Source organism: Vitis riparia, chromosome 14 (genome assembly GCF_004353265.1).
Source record: "Vitis riparia cultivar Riparia Gloire de Montpellier isolate 1030 chromosome 14, EGFV_Vit.rip_1.0, whole genome shotgun sequence".
Taxonomy (NCBI): domain Eukaryota; kingdom Viridiplantae; phylum Streptophyta; class Magnoliopsida; order Vitales; family Vitaceae; genus Vitis; species Vitis riparia.
The window spans coordinates 28937540-28959634 of record NC_048444.1 but is presented as its reverse complement, the minus strand read 5'-3'; the positions used below and the strand labels follow the sequence as shown (position 1 = coordinate 28959634).

General features: G+C 32.0%; 2 protein-coding genes across 4 annotated transcripts; both read left to right on the top strand.

Moving 5' to 3' along the window:
- The first annotated feature begins 1020 nt into the window (after window positions 1-1020).
- LOC117931004 (solute carrier family 40 member 3, chloroplastic) lies at window positions 1021-8393 on the top strand. 2 transcript variants are annotated; one of them, XM_034851844.1, is made up of 14 exons: window positions 1021-1483; window positions 2879-3092; window positions 3201-3264; window positions 4314-4438; window positions 4510-4599; window positions 4688-4864; window positions 4966-5031; window positions 5293-5394; window positions 5482-5560; window positions 5641-5784; window positions 6556-6662; window positions 6748-6861; window positions 7121-7423; window positions 8027-8393. In XM_034851844.1, exons 1-13 carry the CDS (start codon window positions 1359-1361, stop codon window positions 7400-7402), a joined length of 1689 nt encoding a protein of 562 aa, XP_034707735.1. In that variant the 5' UTR covers window positions 1021-1358; the 3' UTR covers window positions 7403-7423; window positions 8027-8393. The 2 variants fall into 2 exon arrangements, with proteins under 2 accessions (XP_034707735.1, XP_034707733.1); XM_034851842.1 differs by having other exon boundaries at window positions 4966-5040.
- A 9578-nt stretch (window positions 8394-17971) lies between these two features.
- LOC117929530 (rab9 effector protein with kelch motifs-like) lies at window positions 17972-22095 on the top strand. 2 transcript variants are annotated; one of them, XM_034849838.1, is made up of 9 exons: window positions 17972-18343; window positions 19501-20028; window positions 20148-20213; window positions 20291-20457; window positions 20541-20697; window positions 20778-20871; window positions 20952-21322; window positions 21405-21509; window positions 21585-22095. In XM_034849838.1, the coding sequence occupies exons 1-9, from the start codon at window positions 18212-18214 to the stop codon at window positions 21885-21887; spliced, it is 1923 nt and encodes a 640-aa protein (XP_034705729.1). In that variant the 5' UTR covers window positions 17972-18211; the 3' UTR covers window positions 21888-22095. The 2 variants fall into 2 exon arrangements, with proteins under 2 accessions (XP_034705729.1, XP_034705730.1); XM_034849839.1 differs by lacking the exon at window positions 17972-18343 and adding an exon at window positions 18579-18750.

Genomic DNA, 22095 nt, shown 5'->3' with positions numbered 1-22095 from the left:
TAAATCTTTTTTAATAATTATTCTGAAATTTTATTATTTTTAAAAAGCTAAATTTTAAAAAAATATATCATTTTTAAAAAATAAATTTGACATATTTTTAGTTATTTTTTATAAACACAATTTTAAAAATATATATTTTTCAAGTTGATTGATTTTTAAATAACAATAATAATAATTTATTTTTATTTTTTCGAAAAACGGTGTATTTTTTTTTTCCAAATCCCTAAATTATGTTGAATTTTATTGAGGTTTACAAAATGAATAAAATTTAAATTAATGTTTTTTTGTTTTTTTTTTTATAGTCAAAAGGTCGTTTTTGAAAAGATGAAAAATTCATATACTTTTTCTTAATTTTCACGCTTTCTTTAAGTTTTGGGATTAAATTATAAACTTATATAGATCAAAAGTTAATTTTTGGACCAACTGAGTTCAAAACACAATTATCCCTTAAAAATAAAATATCGTGAAAATTATTTTTAAAGTGAAAAACCATTAATAATATTTCAAAATCTCAAACAAATTTTTATTTTTGAAAAACGTAATATAATTATTTTGATATAATAATTATATTTATTTTTAATTATTATAATTTTTTTTTTTTATTCATAGACTATTTTTGTCGTTACAACATATATGGTATCACACTTAGCTAAATAGCTCAAAGTACATAAAGTTGAATCCAATCATGTTTAGGATAAAATTATCAACCTAATCATATAGTTAATAATCATAATTAATCTCTTTATTTTATTCTATTCAAAGCCTTTTTTTTTTCTTTTCATCTTAACCTTATGTGACACAAGTTCTTAATTCTATTTGAAGACAAAATTGAATGTATCATAAATGTCATATTGTGTGACAAGTGGCAAGAAACTAATGACTAAATTTAACCATCCAATCATCATATTGTAAAATTTTATTAAATCTCTAAATAAAAGCCAAAAAATAATAATAAATTTAAAAAAATAAAAAATAAAAAATCAATGACCTTCTCGAGGCTGAATCATCGAAACAAGTGGCTTGGTGAAGAGGTCCACCGCCTGTGGAATTCCATTCTGGGGTGATTTCAGACCAGATAAGGGCCTGTATGGCTGTCCCAAAATCACCCACGAAAAATCAGCCCCCAAAAGAGGGAGACAAGAACCCAGAAAAATCACAGTTCATGGCTTCGAAGGCTCCGTCATTGATTAATAAATCCAATCCATGACCCCCATTTGAAATAACCTTCAATTCTGCGACTGAACCCGGAAATTTTCTCACTCTTTCTCTCTCTGGTCTCAAAGTTCAGGCAAAGGCTGCATGAGTTTTTCACACCACAACTGTTTCTTCAAGCCTGTGTACTTGAAGGTGAATCGACCATGGGTGGGCTTATCATGTCTCAGACTCTCCTCTCTATCCCTCTTCGCCAGCCTCCTTCTTCTTCTTCATTACGCCATCGCTTCTCTTCTTGCCGATGGTTGAATCGGGGTTCTGCTCCTCTCAGGTACGTTTTTGCTGTGTTTGGTTCCCGGGAAAGTGACGGAAAGTAGAATGGAAGTGGATTGATTTTGAGGTTTTTTTTATTTAATTGTTATTGTTATTGTTTTGGGCACCCTTTACGCCGCTGTCTATTACAGTCGTTTTTGGCGTAATTGGGATGAAACCGGAACTGGTTATCACTTGATATTCGGAATTTGGTCTAACCAAACTGAGAAATAGATGAGGGGATAAAAGCTTGAATCTTTTTGTTTGGGACTCGAGAAAAATGAAGAATTCTACTCAATTATGTCTATGGAACAAATTGTCTTAGTTGAGTGAAACCCGAACAGGATAATACTCTAAGGTGCCGTTTGGCTTCCGAGAAACTGCGGAGTAGAACTAGATTTTGAGCCTTTCGTTTTGTTACTGGTTATTTGGACACCCTTTGCTCTCCCCTGCCTAATGCAACTATTTTTAGGTGAAATCTAAATGGGGTATTATTTGATATTTGAAAAGTGATTTTTTCTTTTCATTTCGGGAGTCTCTGAAACGAAGTAGAGGAAAAGGAAAGGAAAAGAGTGTTGAAATTTTTTGTCTGGGACACAAGAAAATGAGGAATCTACTCAACTGTGCCTATGCAACAATATGACTTAGTTGAGGTGAACCAAGAACAGGTTAATACTTCAATATTCAAAAATATATTTTCACTGCCATTTCCTGAGCTCTTAATAATCAAATAAAGGAAAAGACATTGTAGTCTTCATTTATTTCCTTAGCTTTCCCCGTAAACAAACGGTTGAAAAGAAAGGAATTAAGATTTGGAAAACGACATTTGTGCAAAAAACTATAAGGCATGAAGGTCAATTTTTTTTTCTTTTTTTTTCCTTTTTTTTTAATAACAAACTTGAGGATATGCAATGTTACTGAAATTTTGATATGAATCAGTCTCTTAGAAGAAAAATGCTATCTTCATCAACAGATCCTGAGAAGTAATCATTTTTGTTAGTATTTTTCTTTGCTTTGGCTATTCTTCATGACTTAATTCATGTTATTATTTCTTTTTTGCCGTTTCTTAGTGGTGACTTTGGTCAATAGGTCAGCTTTTGCTTCAACTGTTCGGCATGTTGTAGTTTATAAGATAATTCTGATTAGAACTAGCTCTGAAGATCTGTAAGAGTTTGGACAAGCAATGTCATTGTGAATTTTATTATAAAACACTCAATTTTGTATACTTGTCATCTTTAATGAGGAAACTTAAGTTGAAAAAAGTGTAACTTTAGGTTATAGAACCTATTAGGGCAGAAGTAGAAATTGTCAGCTTGAGGTTATAGAACTCTATTGTTGCAGTAGCTTGGATGTTATCAGTCTTAATTAGACATAATTATTTCTTGTTGACTGTTTTAGTTGTTTGTGGTCACAGGCTGAATGGGTTTAATTCAAGGTGTTCAATAACAAATACTGAGGTACAGTTTGACCAAACTGCTACTGATGAGGGGGTCCAAGAAGATTTGCCAGACGTTGCATCTAATTGTCCAGTTCCAATCATTCATCTCAAATCTGATATCCTTGAGACTGAGCCCTTTAATTTACTGACTGAAGGCACTTATGTAGATAGTCTTTTGACGGCATTGCCAGTATGTCCATAGTTGTCAATTTCTTTTCCCCCGTCTTTCAATATCTCATAACCCTATATCATTCCTTTTTCCCTTGATAAAAAGTTTATATTGTCCTTCACTCTTCAGGTTCTGTCAGAGGAGGAGCAGACTGCCCTTGCAGCAACTCCAGCCCATCCAGCTGGATTGTATGGTAAAATCCTTCTTCCCTTGTCCAAAGCATAGTGAGAACTGGATGGTTAGAACTCCAATTGAGTTCAATAAATGAGAAACAATGATTTTGTTCATATGGTGTTCCTTGGAAGATAGAACTTTTCCTTCTAAAATTTTAGACATGACGGCTCTCTTCATGCATTGGATATTAGATTGCCCATTTTTAGAGGCCTTTTAGGACAGAAAACAACCTGATCAAATAAATTAGTTTATTTAACAGCATCCGGTATGTTCATGAGATATTGCATTTTGATTGGATGACAGGGTTGAACTGTCGGTTCTTTAAGTTAAAGTTCTGTTTGTTGAATTCTATGTTTCTAGGGTTCAATTGCTGTGATTAGGGATTGTAGTGCACCTTTCCTGGATTTTGTTGATGGATTAAGCTGTAGCCTATAGGTGCCTTTTGGTTTTTCCAGTAATTGGAAGTTGGTTCTTTTATGCTCCCCCATACTTGTATTGCTCACTTTTTTCCGTGGCTTAGTTATATTTGTCTTGTGAGGTACGGCGAAAAGATATTCACATGTAGATGTAGCATGTTGGAGAACTCGATGCATATTAGCCTGCGAGATTCTCATCAGTTTAGAAGTCTCTGTGTCTGTTGAATATTAACTCATTATCAGCAGTTTTTAGGCAGTAATGTTTGCTGAGAAAGCTATACCATCCTTATACCTATCACAATAATAATTGGGTTTAACTGTCACCTATGTAATTCTTGCTTCCTTGCTCTATAATTCCAGCACTTCCATATGTAGTACTAGTGTGCCAATCCCTTCTGCCGGGTTGTTCTCTTCTTTGAAGACAGAAATAACTTCTGCCACTGGCCCTTTGTTGTCTTTCCTGCTGAAAGAGTGTTATTAGCATTCTTGTTTAGTGATGCTCTAATACTAATTCTTGACTTTTTCTCCAATTCACTCATGTGGTTCCTTGCTTATTGATATGTTTATTTTTAAAGCATTTCGTAGTTACGTTTCACTGATATTGGATCATCTGTGCCATTCTTGAACTAATGTGCATGTGCCTTTTTTTCAGCTTTATATGCTAGTTCCTTTGCTGGGGGTTTGGTAGAACAGCTTTGGAACTTTGCTTGGCCTGCTGCTATTGCATTGCTTCATCCAAGCCTTCAACCAGTGGCTGTCATTGGTTTTTTTACTAAGGTCACAATAAGTCTGTTAGTTAAATTAAGTGTTCACGGAATATACGTTCTAACAAGCTTCTTTTTTAACAGCTCGCAGTAGTTGTTGGAGGCCCTTTGGTTGGCCAACTTATGGATTATTTTCCCAGAGTTCCTGCATATAATTGCTTGAATCTTGTCCAGGTAACTCTTTCATTTAACATGAGGGATCCTGGGTGGATGTCTGACTTTGTTTGTGAAGATTGTTCTCTAATACTTGTCTCTTTGTCAGGCAACTGCTCATTTGTTGTCTGTAGCAATGATTATTCGCGCCCACACTGTTCCTTCTACCTTGGCGTCATCTGTACTTCTCCGTCCTTGGTTTTTTGTACTAGTATTAGCTGGGTCTGTAGAGAGATTATCTGGACTGGCATTAGGGGTTACTGTGGAGCGTGATTGGATTGTGCTGGTATTTCCTTTTCATGCTTTTCCATGTTCCCTGATGTACTGATTGATACCTTCTCCATGAGAATTGAGGGATCTTCTAATTTGAAATCCTTGCATGTACAGTTAGCAGGACCAAATAGACCAATCGCATTGGCAGAAGCAAATGCTGTTCTTAATCGAATTGACCTTGTATGTGAGGTATATTTCTAATTTATGTTATCATTATAAATGCATGTGTGTGTGTACACACTTAGCATCCAGCCTGTGTTATAATGGATGTCCTTTTTACTCAATGGGGAGGAAGCATCATATTCAAGCATGGATAGTCTAGCCTATTTTTTAAATTATCATTTGACAGAAAAAAAAAATGGTACTATTTTAAATGTTAATAATAAATATCCTTTCTGAGAATCATGCTCGTAGGAGACTTATGACCATATTTGATCACAGATTGCTGGAGCATCACTATTTGGCATTCTTCTCTCTAAATATGACATCATGACCTGCTTGAAGTTTACTGCTGGTTTAATGACATGGACAGTGCCAGTTGTGGTAATTGCTTTCTGCTTGACTTCTTTATGGTTCTTGATTTTAATGTAATTTTCTTCATCAATTTTACTCTCTTACCCCATGTCTCAGCTTGTCCTCACATGGTTGACCAATAAGCTTTCTTCTGGGGTTCTCAACCGCACTAAATCTCATGATGCAGAGGTTACAGGTGAACTTATTAAGATTAATTATTTTTAACTGTAAGTTTGACATGCTAAATTATACTAAATTCAGCTTCCTGATGACCAGTGAAAATAGGTGTGGGTGCTATCAAGCATGGGTGGATGGAATACCTGCAACAACCAGTTCTTCCTGCAAGCCTAGCCTATGTGCTCCTCTACTTCAATGTTCTCATGCCAGGAGGTTTGATGACGGCATTCTTAACACAACGAGGTATATTCCAAACTTTCTAATATACCTTTTTTCCTTGTGATGATGGGGAACCCACCCCCAACTGTGAGGCATCTATCCCAACTGCTGGTGAATCAAACCCGGGTCATATGGGTCCACCCCTCTAATCTACACAACTTACATTCAGGGAGGATCAAACTCAAGACCTTTTATTCATTGCCAGAAAGCACTACCCTTAAGCTATACCCTATGGGACCTAAACTATCTAATACTCCCACCCTGCAATTTCTCTAGGATACATGTATTTTATTATAAAGTTAAGACAGAATGTTCATATCTGGATTGAATTGCAACTGATCGACCCACATTTTGGTGTAAATGCTTCCACATTAAAGGGGCTTGTATCTATCGTCATCGGATGCAACCATTATTACTATCGAAATTCAGCCGTAAATTCAGCACATGTGAAAAGGCTTGAGACTATCACATTCTATGGCCCACTGAGGTTTCCTGTCTCTAAATTTGGTGTTCTTTATGGTCACAAACGCTCATCTGCTCTGCAAAATTGTTCATGTATTTAAGTTTAATTTTAGTTTTTGCTTACCAGGGAATTTACTTAGTATGTCTTGTGGATTCTAGAGCACTTGGATATAATGATGTGTTTAACCTATACTTTTTCTTTTGAAGTCCTAATGGAACTGCCAAAGTTCTTTGAAATTCCTCGTTGGCTATGGTTTAAAAAAATTTATTTCCTCCAACCCTCATGGAAGCTTCATTGCTAGTGTAAGATACATTGATGGGATTGTTAAACAGGTCTAAATCCATCTATCGTTGGGGGGTTTAGTGGACTATGTGCTTTCATGGGTGTGGCAGCAACATTCATTTCTGCAAACCTGGTTAGGCGACTCGGCATGTTAAAGGTTTGCTTCTTCCATGAATAATCCTGCTATTAGTATGCTCGAACCATCTATTCTAGTTCTTGTATTAATGAATTTCATGTACCAGGCTGGAGCTGCTGGACTGATATTTCAGACTTTTCTTCTCACGATAGCTGTTGCTGTGTATTGGAGTGGATCCCTTTCTCAGCAGACCCCACTTCTTTTTTTCTTGTGTCTGATTGTAAGTAGACTTGATCCAGTTTACTCATAGGAAAGACTTGGTCTACAGAACTAGCAAGGCATAACTTTGGATTCTTTTTAACCTGTACAGCCTTGGCATTGATGGGATGAAATTCCTGTCATGTTTTATTATTCTTTTAAAATGGATAGTATGTTTAGATATCAACTTCTGATGTCTTTTAAGATGTCGTCATTCTTTTCTCTTTCAATTATATCACATATTTTCCTCGGTCCATGGATAAATCTACTGTTATATATAGGTACTATCAAGGTTGGGGCACATGTCATATGATGTTGTGGGGACACAGATTCTTCAAACTGGGATCCCATCATCCAAAGCAAATCTTATTGGGACAACAGAGGCTTCTGTCGCAAGCTTAGCTGAGTTAGTAATGTTGGGAGTTGCAATAATTGCAAATGACGTTTCACATTTCGGATTTCTGGCAATGCTCTCACTTTTCTCAGCGGTTGGGGCAGCATGGATGTTCTGCCATTGGTTGGTGAATCCAACAGAGGAACAAAGAAGTCTTTTCTCTTTTTGATCCTCAGTTATAATTCCCGATGTGAGTATTCCATCATTATTATTGCCAATTTGTCTGTTCATTAAATATGCTAATTTAACTTGCATCATCGTTAATTATTCCTCTCCAAATTGAGTAAAATTCAACCAGTCTCAGATTTGGGCCAAAATCCAGAGCTAAAACCCATCCCCCACAAAAAATAAAGAAATAACTAACATTAAAATAAAATCTTTCTTTTTTGTGCAATTTCTGTGATAATCCTGAATCCTAAAATGCCCACATTCCTGTTCCATCCATTGGTTTTGGATATCATATTTGATTGGTCCTTCTTGCAGGGAAGCCATGTTACTCTCTAGTGACTTGATGTCTTATTCCTTTTACCGTTTAAGTTACAAGCCCGTGTTCTCAACTAATTTTACGCTCTTTTTTTTTTCTACTGGTAAAATAGTAAAGCAATCTGAAAACTTATGTAAAGCATGACAGTGTGATCTTTCCTTTGAAATTGCTTCTGGATACTTCACAAACATATGGTAGCAAAGTATGGTCTAGTCTTTGTATCCGGAAAAGAAATTTCCCATGTAGAATGTCTGTTTTGTTCGGTTTCATGAACATCTTATGTGATTCTTTTTCTTCTTATGTTGTCAGGCCATTGCAGTTACACCAGAGCCAAGGCTCTCTGACACTGATTGAAACCAAGACATACCTATATACCTTATACACACATCCATCTATTTAAAAGAAGCTTGAGGTATATATTCCCAATTCACTTGGTGGGTCGTTGCTTATGTTTAAACAGTTTACAGACAAAGTCTGGAAATATGCATATGTATTATACCAGCATTCAAATCACAAGCTGAAACCCATTTTATATATGGTCTCCCATTTTCCCATCTGAGCAAAACTCGGGTCTGAATATTGTTAATGGTGGGTCCAGTTGTACAAACATTGGAATACTTTTGTAAAGCATTGTTTCATTCAAAATTCTTTTCCTGCCAAATTACACCAAGCTGAATTCTTTTGCCTCTCTTGCTGTCTACCTTTAGCGATTTTTAGTCCATATTGGATTAGCTTGATACATGAAACTATCATTAGTTGTTTCCTGATTGTTATCATTTGAGTGAAAATGTGATGTTGATTTGCTACCTTCCAAGTTTGGATAGATGACGGGTTTCCAATCAAAGGAAAGATTTGAGGCAGAATGCAGTGGTAGGGCAGAGCAGGAGGATTATTGTATTACACCCGAAAAAGCTAAGGTTGTGTGGAGTCTGGCAGTCTGGGTGACTTGACTATCAGTCTTTGCTGTTATGGGATAATGGGTCTAGGAAAGATTCATTCAATTGTTAACATCATTGGCATATATTTCCATGGTACCAATCTTGAAACAGGATTATCTACATGGACCCAGGTTTTGGGGTGTCGGTGACATGGATTTGTCTCGATCTAGAGCTGGTACCATCTGGACAGCACATGGATGTACTCCATAAACTAGTCCCTTAATTATGATTAGATGACTCTTAACTCAGAACCCGGAAACAGGTATCCTTATTCATTCTCATTATCATGTTGCTGAAAGTCTTGGTCATAAATATTGGTAGGTATCATGCATTGATTGGAATGTTGAACTATTTGGATTGGGATTGTGTTTGAAACTTGTGATTAGGTGATGTGTCCCACAGATACTGTTGATAAGGACCAAGCAATGTGGCTCATCCTTGTCTCTTTTCTCTCTTTTACCCATCTGCCCATACTCCATTAGAAACTGACTGAAACTAGGAGAGACCCAAAACCCAGAAGGTGGATTTATTGTAGCATAGTCCCCCATGGTGGTGGGCACTTTAGCTTTGAAGTGCTGGTTGTGGACCATGTCTTTCTTGTTTGGTGCTTGGACAAAAGGCTCTTGGGGTCCCATTTGGAAGGTAGGGTTCTTAGAAAGGGTTTTTATTATGCCTTTCATGGGTCCATTTTGTCAGATATTACAGCTAATTTTTGCCATATTTTTATCTCGTTAATATTGCACTAAATGCCTGTTCTATTTTTTAAAGCCCACATTTCTTTTCTCCTTTTTTTTAAAAAAAAAAAAAAAAAAAAGGAGAGATTAGGGTTTGGTATATGATGATGAAGGCCATTTCCGATTAGCATTTGAATAACCTTAAAAGTTCTTGTTAAAACTTAAAAGAGCTTTTTTCACTTGTGTGATTAATTTCATTAAAAAAAAAATTAGCATTTACGATTTAGTGGGTGTATTTGATAAAATTTAATACTTATTATTTAATGATTTAAATTAACTTTAAAGTTGTTTGATAAGATTAATTTAAAATTTATTTTAAGTTATTAGAGGACATGTATTCCATCATTAGTTGTAATTAATGTTTATTATTAAAAAAATTAATTAATATTTATTTTCATTAATTTTGGGCAATGAATTTATTTATAAACATTTATACTTAAAAGTATCCTTAGATTTATAAGATAATCTTAAAATATTTACTAGAAAAAAATAAGTTATGAATTTCGAGTGATGATTGTTAAATATATTTTCATTAAATGTGGGTAAATAAGACAAAAAAATACTTAGAATTAAGAATAAGTTCACTATTTAAACTTAATACTAAAGCTCTTAATTTGATAAATCAAGAAAAATGTTTTTATAGAAAAATCCATGAATTCCAAATAACTTTTTAACTTCCACTTCATTAAAAAATAAAAATAATCATGGAAATAGAAAGTTATTCTTAATTTATGCTTAAATTATTTTATATTTAATGAAATTTACAAAAATAAAGAAAAAAAAGTTACTTGAAATGGTGTTAAGCTATCAATTTGACTATAATTTTTTTTTTTTTTTTTTTTTTGAGAATATAGGAAATCGAGAAAAATAAAGATGTAATTTGAGTAGTCAAATCTTAAAAAATAAAATAAAATAAAATAGGAAGATTATTTTAATAGAAAAAAACTAAGGATTTGTTTAGAAGCATGTTTTTAAAACTATGCTTAAAAAATGGTTTTCTAAAATAGTTGTATGATATTTTTTTTAAAACAAACTCCTGTTTTCAATTTGTTTTATATATTTTTTGAAAATATTTATATATGATATTTTATTTTTAATCATTTTTCATATTTATATAGTTATTTTAAAAATAATTATTGAAAAACAAGTAAGAAGAGTAAATTAAAAAATAAAATAAAATAAAAACCAATTAAACTATGTTATCAAAAACAAATGAAAACAATTAAAACATGTTCTAAAAAAACATTACGTTTTTTTATAACAATTCTCAAAAACTTGATTTGGAAATAATTGACAAGAAAATGTGTTTTTATTTTTTATTTTTTATTTTTTATTTTTTATTTTCTCAAAACCCAAAAACTATTCTTGAGAATAATTCCCAAATATAGCCTAAAATATAACCTAATTTTTATTTGTGAAATTTATGCTATTGAATGGAGGTGAAAATATATGATATTATGGTACAAATAATAAAACTATCCTACAAAGATAAAATAAAATCATGGTATACAATAATAACATCATATATGAGGTACACAATAATGAAATCCAATATGCCTATGGGGTGTCATTTAATTAATGGCATCCTATTAATAAATATAAAACAAATGACAGTCATATTTAATAATTGTTTTAAAAAATAAGACTTTGTTTGATAATTATTTTTTAAAATAACTTTGAATAATAGTTTTTAAAAACAGTTTTGGATCTCTTATTTTTATAGAATAAAAATTTGTTTTGAAATCTAAAATATTTTTAATATGTTTTCAAAATAAATTTTATATGTAATGTTTTATTTTTAATTATTATACATGTTTATATAATTATATCTTAAAATAACTTTTACAAAACAAGTGAAAATAATAGAAAACGACTAAAAAATGTTATCTAAAAATACTCTATTTTCTATTTTTAAAAACAAAAAATAAAAAGCAATTTTTGGAGATCAAACATGTTTAATGTGTTTTTTGTTATCAAATAGGTTCCTAAATAGGCCATAATTCTCGATTGTCTAAAAAAAACACGTTTAATAATCAAAAAACAAAAATATCTTTTAACTACTTTTAATTATTTTTTAGGATTATTTTAAAAACAATTTAAAAATATTGAAAATAGTTTTAAAACAATTCAAGTTCTAACAAACTTTTATTATTTGAAATAATATAAAACTATTTTCAAAAACCTATTTACAAGTATTTTCAAAAACACTTTTATAACACCATCTAACAATTTAAAATCTTAAACAAACTTTTATTCCTCAATTAAAAACCATTTTCAAAAACACTTCTTTAACACAATCTAAACGTCTATTTTACCACTCTTTTCAAAAATAATTTTTTATTCATCAAAACAAAAATATAAAGAAAATACATTTTGAAATCAAAATCAATTTTCTATTTTTTTTTTTTCTTAAAAACAAAAAAGAGGATCTTTTCACGTAAACCAAACAGGCCGTACCTTTCATTGCTAGAGTCGAAACCATTTTTAAATCGTGATTTTTTATTAAAATATCCGATCAAATATGAAGTTGATAAGCGGGCGTATCATGTGACTAAATATAATTAACATGGCGGTTATGGTGCTGCGGGTATCGGGCTTTGAATAGGTCAACGGCACGTAACCGTCACGACTGTCTTCTCAGTTATCAATAACTTTTGTACTGTAAATGTTTCACGCAATTTAATTAATTTTTAAAATATTAATTTATTACCATAGAATAATTTTTATAACCTGCCATGATAAAAATATATATATATAATATTCTCCTTTTAAATATAGTTTTTACTATTTTTTTTTTCTTTTTTTCAAATCAATTACCAAATATTAATGTTAGAAAGTATTTTTTAAAAATTAAAAAAAGTCATTTTAGAGTTTTTGAAAATAAAAGTATTGTTTAAGACATGTTTTTTAAAACAATTATAAAATTTATTTTTTTTAAATATATTTTAAAGATAAACTTAATTGATAGTATTTTATTTTTAATTATTTCATGTATTTGATAATGTATAGTGTACTTAACAAGTTTATGTCTATTCCATAGATGTGTTAGAAATGACACCTAGGTATGGATGTAAAGTTAAATAAATTGTTTACACTTTAAGGGAAAAAGATTGTGTCGATGGTAAGAGATGTGAATTTGTCTGTTTAACAAAATTCTTGAGTGTCGGTTCAACAAATTCTTGAGTATTCGTGCTTATTCATGACGTGATTTGTCGATTCAATAAAATTCTTGAGTGTTCGTGCTTATTCATAACGTGAAACAACACTCATTACATAAGTCTAACTTATTGATACGTTCAAAAAATCTAATAAAAGTCTATTCTCGAAAATAATATATATATATATTTTAAGAATCGATTTTTTTAGTTCAAATATATCTTGTTTTTAGTATGAATTATTTTTCTTGGTTAGAAAATAAGTGAAAATAATTAAAAGATATTATTTAAAAAATAATTATATTTTTTAAGAATATAAATTTATTTTTTTATTTAAGATAAGAGTAAGGTATAAAATTATAAAATAATGGTAGGATTAAAATATAAAAATAATATAATAAGATAAATATATGATATGCCTTGATGGATGGTACGTTTTCAATGGAATGGACCAGATGATAATTCTAATTAATTTATTATTAAATTAATATTTTCAATCACAAATTGATGAATGGATAATTGAAGGAAGTGACGTGATAAAATGGAAGAGAAAGAAAGAGACAGATGTCCATCAAATGATGTGTATGAAATAATAATAATAATAATAAATAAAATAATAATAAAAAGTGTGAAAATTTCAAGTTACAAAGTGAAGTGAGGGTCACGTGAACCAAGGCACTACCGCCATACCCAAAAACTCTCCCGTGTTTGTCGCGTGTATTCTACGTTTTTCTCTCTCACCCTTTTTAGTTTCTCGTTATCCCTTCCACTTCCCATCTCATCTCGCGATATTTTCATTTTTATAATTGATTTTTGTTTGGTTTCCACCCACTAATTCTTTCAACCCTAAGTTCTTGAAAAACAAATCATTCATAACCAATAAGAAAAAATAAAATTAATAGATTATTTTTATATTTTAATTCAAAATCATTATACTTAAATGTTTTCAAATATAGTTTTTGAGAACCGTTTTTCAAAATGATTTTTTTATGTTTTTAAATATACCTTAAAAATAATTTTTACATATAGCGTTTTGGTTTTAATCATTTTTTATATTTGTATAATAATTTTTTTTAACAAAATTTTTGGAAAATAAGTAAAAACAACTAAAAAATATTTGATTTTCTATTTTTAAAAACAAAAAAATTTTTTTTTTTTTTACTATCAAATATATTTTTTTATTTTTTTTTGTTGTAAATAATACAAAATTGTTTTAAAAACAGTAATTAAATAGATAATAACTAATTTAAAATGTCATATCATATTTATGACATAATTGAAAAATAATTGAGTTGAGGACAACCTATAAAAGATGCAAAACATTCTATATTTGTCCACTCCTTATATCCATACCCTACCACAAGTCTTCTCCCTCGCTCTATCGAATATCTCCCGTTTTTCCTCACATCTCTATCAACTTCATATATTATCTACAAACTCATCTTCATTTCATAATTTTTCCCCTTATGACCTATAATATTTATAATAATATTTTCAACAACCTTTCTTATTTTATAAGGAAGTATAATATTATAATAATATATTAATGTAAGAAATATTTTGTATGATATTCTTTTAAAAAAAGGGACAATTGTTTTTCGGACCTAGTTGGACCCAAAAATTAAGTTTTAGTTCATATAAGTTCACTATTTAAGCTAAAAACTTAGAGGAAGTGTGAAAATTGAGAAGAATGATATGAATTTTTTATCTTTCAGAAAATGACCTTTATTGACTATGAAAAAAAAAAAAATAGAAAAATATTAATTTAAATTTTATTTCTTTTATAAACCTCAATAAAATTTAATTTAATTTAGTGATTTGAAAAAAAAATACACTATTTTCCAAAAAAATAAAATAAATTATTATTATTATTATTATTTAAAAATCAAACATCTTGGAAAATATATATTTTTAAAATTGTGTATATAAAAATAACTAAAAATATGTCAAATTTATTTTTTTAAATGATATATTTTTAAAAAAATTTAGTTTTATAAAAATAATAAATTTTCAAAAAAATTATTAAAAAAATTTTAAAAAAAAAAATTTATCAAACATTATGGTAGAAAATACTCAAAATAGTTTTGAATGATATATTGATCTCTTCATATTTTATATCATTCTCATCAATTATGCAATTTTTATGGGCAAAATCTTAATTTTTGGATTTAATTGGTCCACAACACAATTTTCCCTAAAAAAAATTAATTAATACTAGTTTGGAATTTGGTAGACATTCCAACGGAATTAGATTTCTCAATCAAGTACTTATAATAATAGACCTTTTTCTCATGCATTATTTGATGTTACTATATAGTTTAAATTCAATAAAGTCATCATTTTTCATATTAATAGGTTAGAGGATATTGATGGGCATGAAGATTAAAGTTTACAGGGGAAGGCCCACACAAATTAAAATATTAATTAATTAATTTAAATAAAGGAAAAAAAAAACTATAGAGGGAGATGCAATGAATTATTACAAATATAAAACTGAATCTTTTTTCATGTATTTAGTGGGAATGACTGATGACCCATTTGATTGATGTGATTTCAGTCAGAATTGAGTCTTAAAATAAAAATTAAAATAAAGCTTAAATTGATACAAGTTTTCAATCATATAATGTGAGAACATGTGGAAAATGACACCTTTTTTGGGTCGTTGCTGGCAAGAATCCAATTCACTTTAATTTGAAAATAATCATAATAATAATAAATAAACAATTGGAATTTTAACATAAAAGTTTTTAATCCATTAATCTCAACCTTATAATGTTAAAAAATCATTAATATTTTTTTTAGAGAAACATTTGATAATCGATCCTCATCCAAACATTTTTTTTAAGAAAACACTTCTACCAAAAACATTTTGAACAAAATTAATATTGAATGTATCACAAGAGTTTATTTTGGTCATCATTTTTATTAAATGGTTTAATTTTAAAAGTGTTTTTAAAAAAATTTAGGAAATATTTTTAAAATTTTGAAAACTCATTTATAATTTTTTTTTTAAATCGTTTTATAGGTGATTCTTAAAAAAACAATTTTAGATAAAATATTTTTACTGAAAACACCAACATTATCTAAAAAATGTTGGAAACCTAAATTTGGAAATGTAACCCACCATCATTCTTTGACCTTATTTTGACAAAATGTCATCACTCAAGTGATAAAAAGGTATTTATATAAAATATTGGTTACTTTTTAAATAAAAACACGGAAAAAGTTAGATTTGTAAATTTAGAAATTATTTCATATATTTTTACCAATTATTTCTATTTTCAAATGTAATGAGTATATTGTAAAAATAATACCCATCTTGTATTTTGAATACATGTAATAAAGTATACAACAAAAGATATAAAATATATGAACAAGATTATAAAAAATATGACTATAAGGTTATGAAAAAGATAGAAAATCTTCATAATGATTCAAACTATATACCAAAATTAAAAATATTGAATAAAATATAAAATAGGTAAAATGAATTATAAAATCTTAAAATATTTGGTTAAAAATGATGAAATAATCCTTAAATCTAAAATCTAACCATTTCCATATTTTTTATGAAAATTAATCAATTTTTAACATAAATATCATTTTCTATTTTAAGTATTTATACGTAGGTTTTGAAAGACAGAGTTATTTTTACAAGAAAATGATGAGGGCATTTTTGTCCAAATAGTGCCAAAAAAGAGTGAGAGATTAAATTTCAAAAATTGGGTTTTAAGAGACCCTTTTAATCAAATAACCCTAAAATCTATACCCATTGAATGAAAATACAAGGAAATAGAATTAAAATATAAAGAAATGATAAATATTTGGATCATAAAACCAATGTTTATTGGATAACACCTACATAAAGGAAAAATCATATTAAAACCTTTTAGATGGCTTTTCAGATTATAATGTTTTTAAAAACATATTCTTAAAAACATCTTTTAAAAGCTTTCATTTTCAATGTCCAAGGGGCCAAGACTAATCACTAAAATTTCAAATCAATTTAGGCAAGTGTCTGTGCAGTGGGGCCTGGATACACCTAGTATGAATAGACCCATCCTTGGATGATTGCATGAACTGTTTTTTTGTATAGATATGTAACATTCTAATTCTACTGGGTAAAAATTGAGAATGGCTATTTCCACAATGACTAGAGAATCAAAACACTTTTTCTTGAATGGGAAAGCATGATTTTGGATTTTATTTTCTTTCTCCAAGTTTCTTGGGCATTGTTTATGGTTAAATTACATTTAGTAAAACCGATTTCCCGAAAAATCATTTTTCTAACGTTTCTTTTAGAAAGTACTTTTTATATTAAGATCTTTTTTTAAATATTATCAAACAGACTCTTAATTTATATTTCGTACAAATTAAATATAAGAATATAATTTTAAATTTTAAATTATAGATATATTTTTTAAAATTTTAAAAACAAAAATAAAAAAGTGGATCCAAACAAAAACTAACTATTAAATTTATGATTAAACTAAGTTAGCTTCTAAGGTGTACATGATATGACAAACACATCCTCATAATGTTTGGCAAATGGTTTTCAATTTAATAAAATAATTTTTTTATTAAACTATATGATAACTTTTAATGCAATTTGATCTAAAAGGCAACATTTTTTTTTTTCTTTCAAACACTTGCTATAAAATTCCTAGTAACCCTAAAAAGTTAATCCAAGATTCCAAATCAATATCCCAATATATCAATTTCTCATCAAGAGATGAATGGAGGGAGGGAGAGCACATTCCAAGAAAACCTCCAACCTTTTGAGGGAAACAACGCACAACCCAAATCCCATTTCCCAAAACTAAAAAGAATTTCCATAACACAAAGCCCACACTTCCCCAAACACCCTTGAGAAGAGACATTTCTAGATCCACATCAATAACCCACCTTGAAAATTGAGTGTGTGGGTGAGAAGGAGAAAAAAAAAAAAAAAAAAGGAAAAAAAAAGAACTTTTCTCTTCCATCCATCAATCCCAACGCCAAGAAAACCAAAACCCCATGAAGGAAAAAGCAAGAAAATTGAGGAAAATTAGTGGGAAAGCATAAAATAAAATAAAATAAAATAAACCCCAAACACCCTCTCCATCATTTCCCACAACCCAATGCCCCCACACTCCCATCATTTTCAGTTGGACAAGTGAAAAAAGTAAAAAAAAAAAAAATAATAATTAAATAAATAACGTTACTTAAAAGCTAACAAAGAAAGTTCTCTCTCATTCTCTCTCTCCCTCCCTCCCTATCTCCCTCTCCCTCAATAGTCATATTCCATGATTTTACATCACTTGTTATATTCTTCAAACCTACACCACACCCTATGCATGTGTATCTTCTACTCATCTCGGATGGCTTTGTATTGTATAGAAAATAAACAAATAAATATGGATAGACATGTTGTTTTCACCACAACCTTCTGTTGCTGTTGGTTGCCACAGTGATTTAGACTTGAAAGCTCCCATCTTTTCATGTCTATTGACACTGATAGTTGATATATCACTTGGCTTGTTCATGTCCTCTTTTGACCCTCTATTTCTTTCTTTCTTTCACTGTTTTCCCATCCTTGTCAATAAGCAGTTGAATTAATCTAAACTTGAGAGAGGAAAGAGAGGGGGAGGAGCAGGAGGAGGGGGAGAGGCCAGAAGAAGAAGATTAATGGGTTCTCTTGGAGGTGAGACTGCAAAGAAGAAGGCAATGTGGCTCTACCCAAAGGTTTTGGGGTTCAACCCTTCTGAGAGATGGGGTCACTCAGCCTGCTATTCTCATGGGTTGGTCTATGTTTTTGGGGTATGTAAAGCCAAAACCTCCCACCTTTTTCTCTCTATTCCATAATTTTGATTGTGTTTGGAACTGGGTTTTTCTTTGATTACAGTTTTCTTGGGTTCTCTTCATTGATTTTAATTCTCTGACTTCACTGCTGAAGTGGTTCTTTGGTTTGTGATATGGTTATCTTTGGTTAGGGACAACTAGTCTTTCTTCATTGCCTTCACTTCTTTGCCATTTTTTCCTCATTTCTCTTCTATTTAAATGACATCTCAACTTTGTTTTTGTCATAGTTTCTCTCATCAGTGGGACAGTTGGGTGGTAGCTTTACATTTAGTATCCTTCTTCCTTCATATAGAAATGAAACCTTGTCCTCTATTTCTAACTTCATTTTTTCCCTTTCTTTGTAGTTAAATTTTCATGGGTTTATGGTAAGAAACTTGTTCATGAGATAGATGTTTTCTTGTGTATGAATTTGGCTATATGTTTTCCCCCCGTGCTTCATTTGGTTACTGAGAAAATGGAATGAGAAAAGGGAGAATTTGGAAGAAGCTTTGGTTTTCCTCCTGTAATTCTATGTTTTGATGCATCCCTTTTTTCTTAGTTTCTTCAATCTTTGGATCTCTACAATTTAGTGTGTAGGCTAAGTTAATGTTCATAGGAAGAGAAAAAGAACAAGAAATTTTGGTGTCATAGGATGATAGTGGTGGAAAATGGAGAGCTGGTCTTGAATTTCTATAGTATTCAGCATTTTCTTTCTTGCCTAGAAGATTTCTTGTAGTTGAATCCATTTTCTTAGCACTTATTTTCCTATGAAAAGTGTTTCTTTCCTCCAATCTACACTTCAGTTCAATGGGAAAATTTAGACTCCAGTGGGAAATCTTGGACTTCCTCCTTTCATGGGCATTTCATAGATTTGTTTCAAACAGAGTGGTTTTCCCCATTCCATGACTTGCATCTAGAGGACCCAAAAATTTGGTTGTGGATTAGATGATTTGAACTGATGAGTACTTCTAAATTGTTGAAAAACAATAAAAAACTTCATGAAAACTAGTTTGTAGATTGGTGATGGCTATTCAATTTGGTCATCCTGTTGATGTTCATATCCAAAAACTTGGAAATAGGGAATAATTAACCCCTGAGCTGTGATTTAGTTGATTCTCGTTGTCTGCTTGTCTCAGGGATGTTGTGGGGGTTTGCATTTCTGTGATGTCCTCGTGCTGAATCTCGACACTATGGCTTGGGACACCCTTGTGACAACAGGTCAGGGGCCAGGTCCAAGAGACAGCCACAGCGCTGTAATTTTGGGGCAGCGGATGATAGTATTTGGCGGTACTAATGGCTCAAAGAAGGTGAATGATCTTCACATACTCGATCTTGGTTCAAAAGAGTGGACAAGGCCTGAATGTAGAGGCGCTCCGCCTTCTCCTCGTGAAAGTCATACCGCCACTCTTGTTGGTGATGAGAAACTAGTGATTTTTGGGGGGAGCGGAGAAGGGGAAGCGAATTACTTAAATGATTTCCATGTTCTCGACCTCAAGACTATGAGATGGACTTCTCCTGAGGTGAAGGGAGATACTCCTGCCCCTAGGGATAGTCACAGCGCTGTAGCGATAGGGAACAAGCTCATTGTTTATGGCGGGGACTGTGGTGATCGGTATCATGGAGACATTGACATTCTTGATATGGACACGCTAACTTGGTCAAGGGTATGAACTTCCCTTGCCCTGTCTCAAAGTTTTCAGTATCATGTCAAATACTTCAACTTCATACCGATTTTGATCAAATTTGTAGAATAATGCTCTCCATTTTTTCTTTTGTGGTTCAGTTGTCAGTTCAAGGATCTTCGCCTGGTGTTCGAGCAGGGCACGCTGCAGTTAGTATTGGAACAAAGGCAAGTCAGACACTAGGGAAAAAAAAATAAAGTGTTTGATGAGGTCACATAGCTATTAATCCCACACCAATTTGCAGGTCTATATCATCGGAGGGGTTGGAGACAAGCATTACTACAACGATGTCTGGGTCCTCGACGTGATTACTTGCTTGTGGAACCAGCTTGAGATCCGGGGCCAGCAGCCACAAGGCCGGTTTTCTCACACAGCCATTGTCACTGACTCAGACATTGCCATCTATGGAGGGTATGCTTCTATAAACAAAAATTAATGTAAAAGTCCTATATAAATCTCATCTTCTGTCCATTCACTGATTTAAGTACTTGCAGGTGTGGCGAGGACGAGCGTCCCCTCAATGAATTGCTCGTCTTGCAGCTTGGATCCGAGCATCCTAATGGCCGCTACAACATTTCATTGTGCAAAATATTTGGAAATCATTGGAGCCATGGAAAGAGACGGTTCCATAGAGAAGCTGAAAGCAATTCAGTAAGAAACAACAACGAATTAATTAACCGGTCTCATTTACATTTTACATCTGCTTATTGTAATTTGTGCTTTTGGAGTAGAAGACTATGCTTTTTGGGAATGATGTGGAGGTAGTAAGAAAGGATGCATGCGAACCAGAACTAGAATCAAACCGATCTGTTCGGTTTAGCTCAGGTTTGTTCCAAACAGAAAAACCATGTTCATGTCCTCATTTTGAGTAATTCGAACTCAATTTTTTTTCTATTTTCTTGTAGATACTTTGCATCCAAAGAGGAGGAGAACCGGGAATTTGAAGGCGTGGGAGTTTGAGTCTGAGCAAGAAGAGCATTCTCTTTCACTGTCGCAGAGTTCATCTCCATCACAGTCTGATCAAGAACAGACCCCAATTGGGAAGGCCACCGACTCCTCCATAGCAGCCTCTCTGGGAGTGCCTCTCTTCAGGCAGCCGAGCAATAGTCAAGCTAACAATGTCTCTAGCAAACAGAAAGAGCCTAGAAGCGTTGACCAATCATCCCGACATGATATCTGTTTCTTGGGAGAACGTCAAAACCAGCAAAAGCCCGAAAACTTTCAGAGACAACAGCTACAGTACCACCAGCCTCCAGAACAGAAGCCCCTGGACCTGGTACATTACCAATTTTCATGGGGAATCATGGCTTGTTTGTTTCCATTTGTTCATAATGCACTTACCAACTATCTCTTCTTAGATTGGAGCTGAGATCCGAGGGAAAGTCGATGGAGCCTTCGACTCCGGCTACCTGATGACTGCAACTGTAAATGGCCAGATTTTCAGAGGAGTCTTATTCAGTCCTGTAAGCCCAAAAACTCGACCATCAAATCCCATTTCCTCGTTCTTTTTCCGGGTTTTAATCTATTTTCTCGATCAGGGACCTGCAATGGTGTCAAGGGGCATTGTTCTAGGCCAAAGTGCTTCGTCTCCAATGGCCCACGTTGCAGTGACAAGGCCATGTCCAAAGCTCATTCACGCAGAGCCATCTCTTTTCAAGCCTTCCCAGCAGGCCATAGCATTCCCCGTCCCGGAATCCGGGCAGGCCTACAGGCAAACCGTAATTGCTAGGCCATCTCCGGTGGTCAGATCAATAACTCCGGCACACCCAAAACTCAGAACCGACCTTCAGGGTGTGGTTCTGACCCTGGGAGGTCCTGGAAGCAGCCATGGTGGACTGTAAACCCTAGATTAATCAAAATTTCACTTGTTTTTGATCCTTTTATCCTCTTGTAAATCTTTGAGAAAGTGTTCTTTGTTTTTGAATTAGTAGGATTGATTTGAATTCAGGTCTGGATTAGGTAAGTTAGCTGTAATATTAGGAGTTTGTGTGACAAAAGACTAAGTGTAATATTAAGAGTTTCAACATATATTAACTTTTTTTCCTGTGA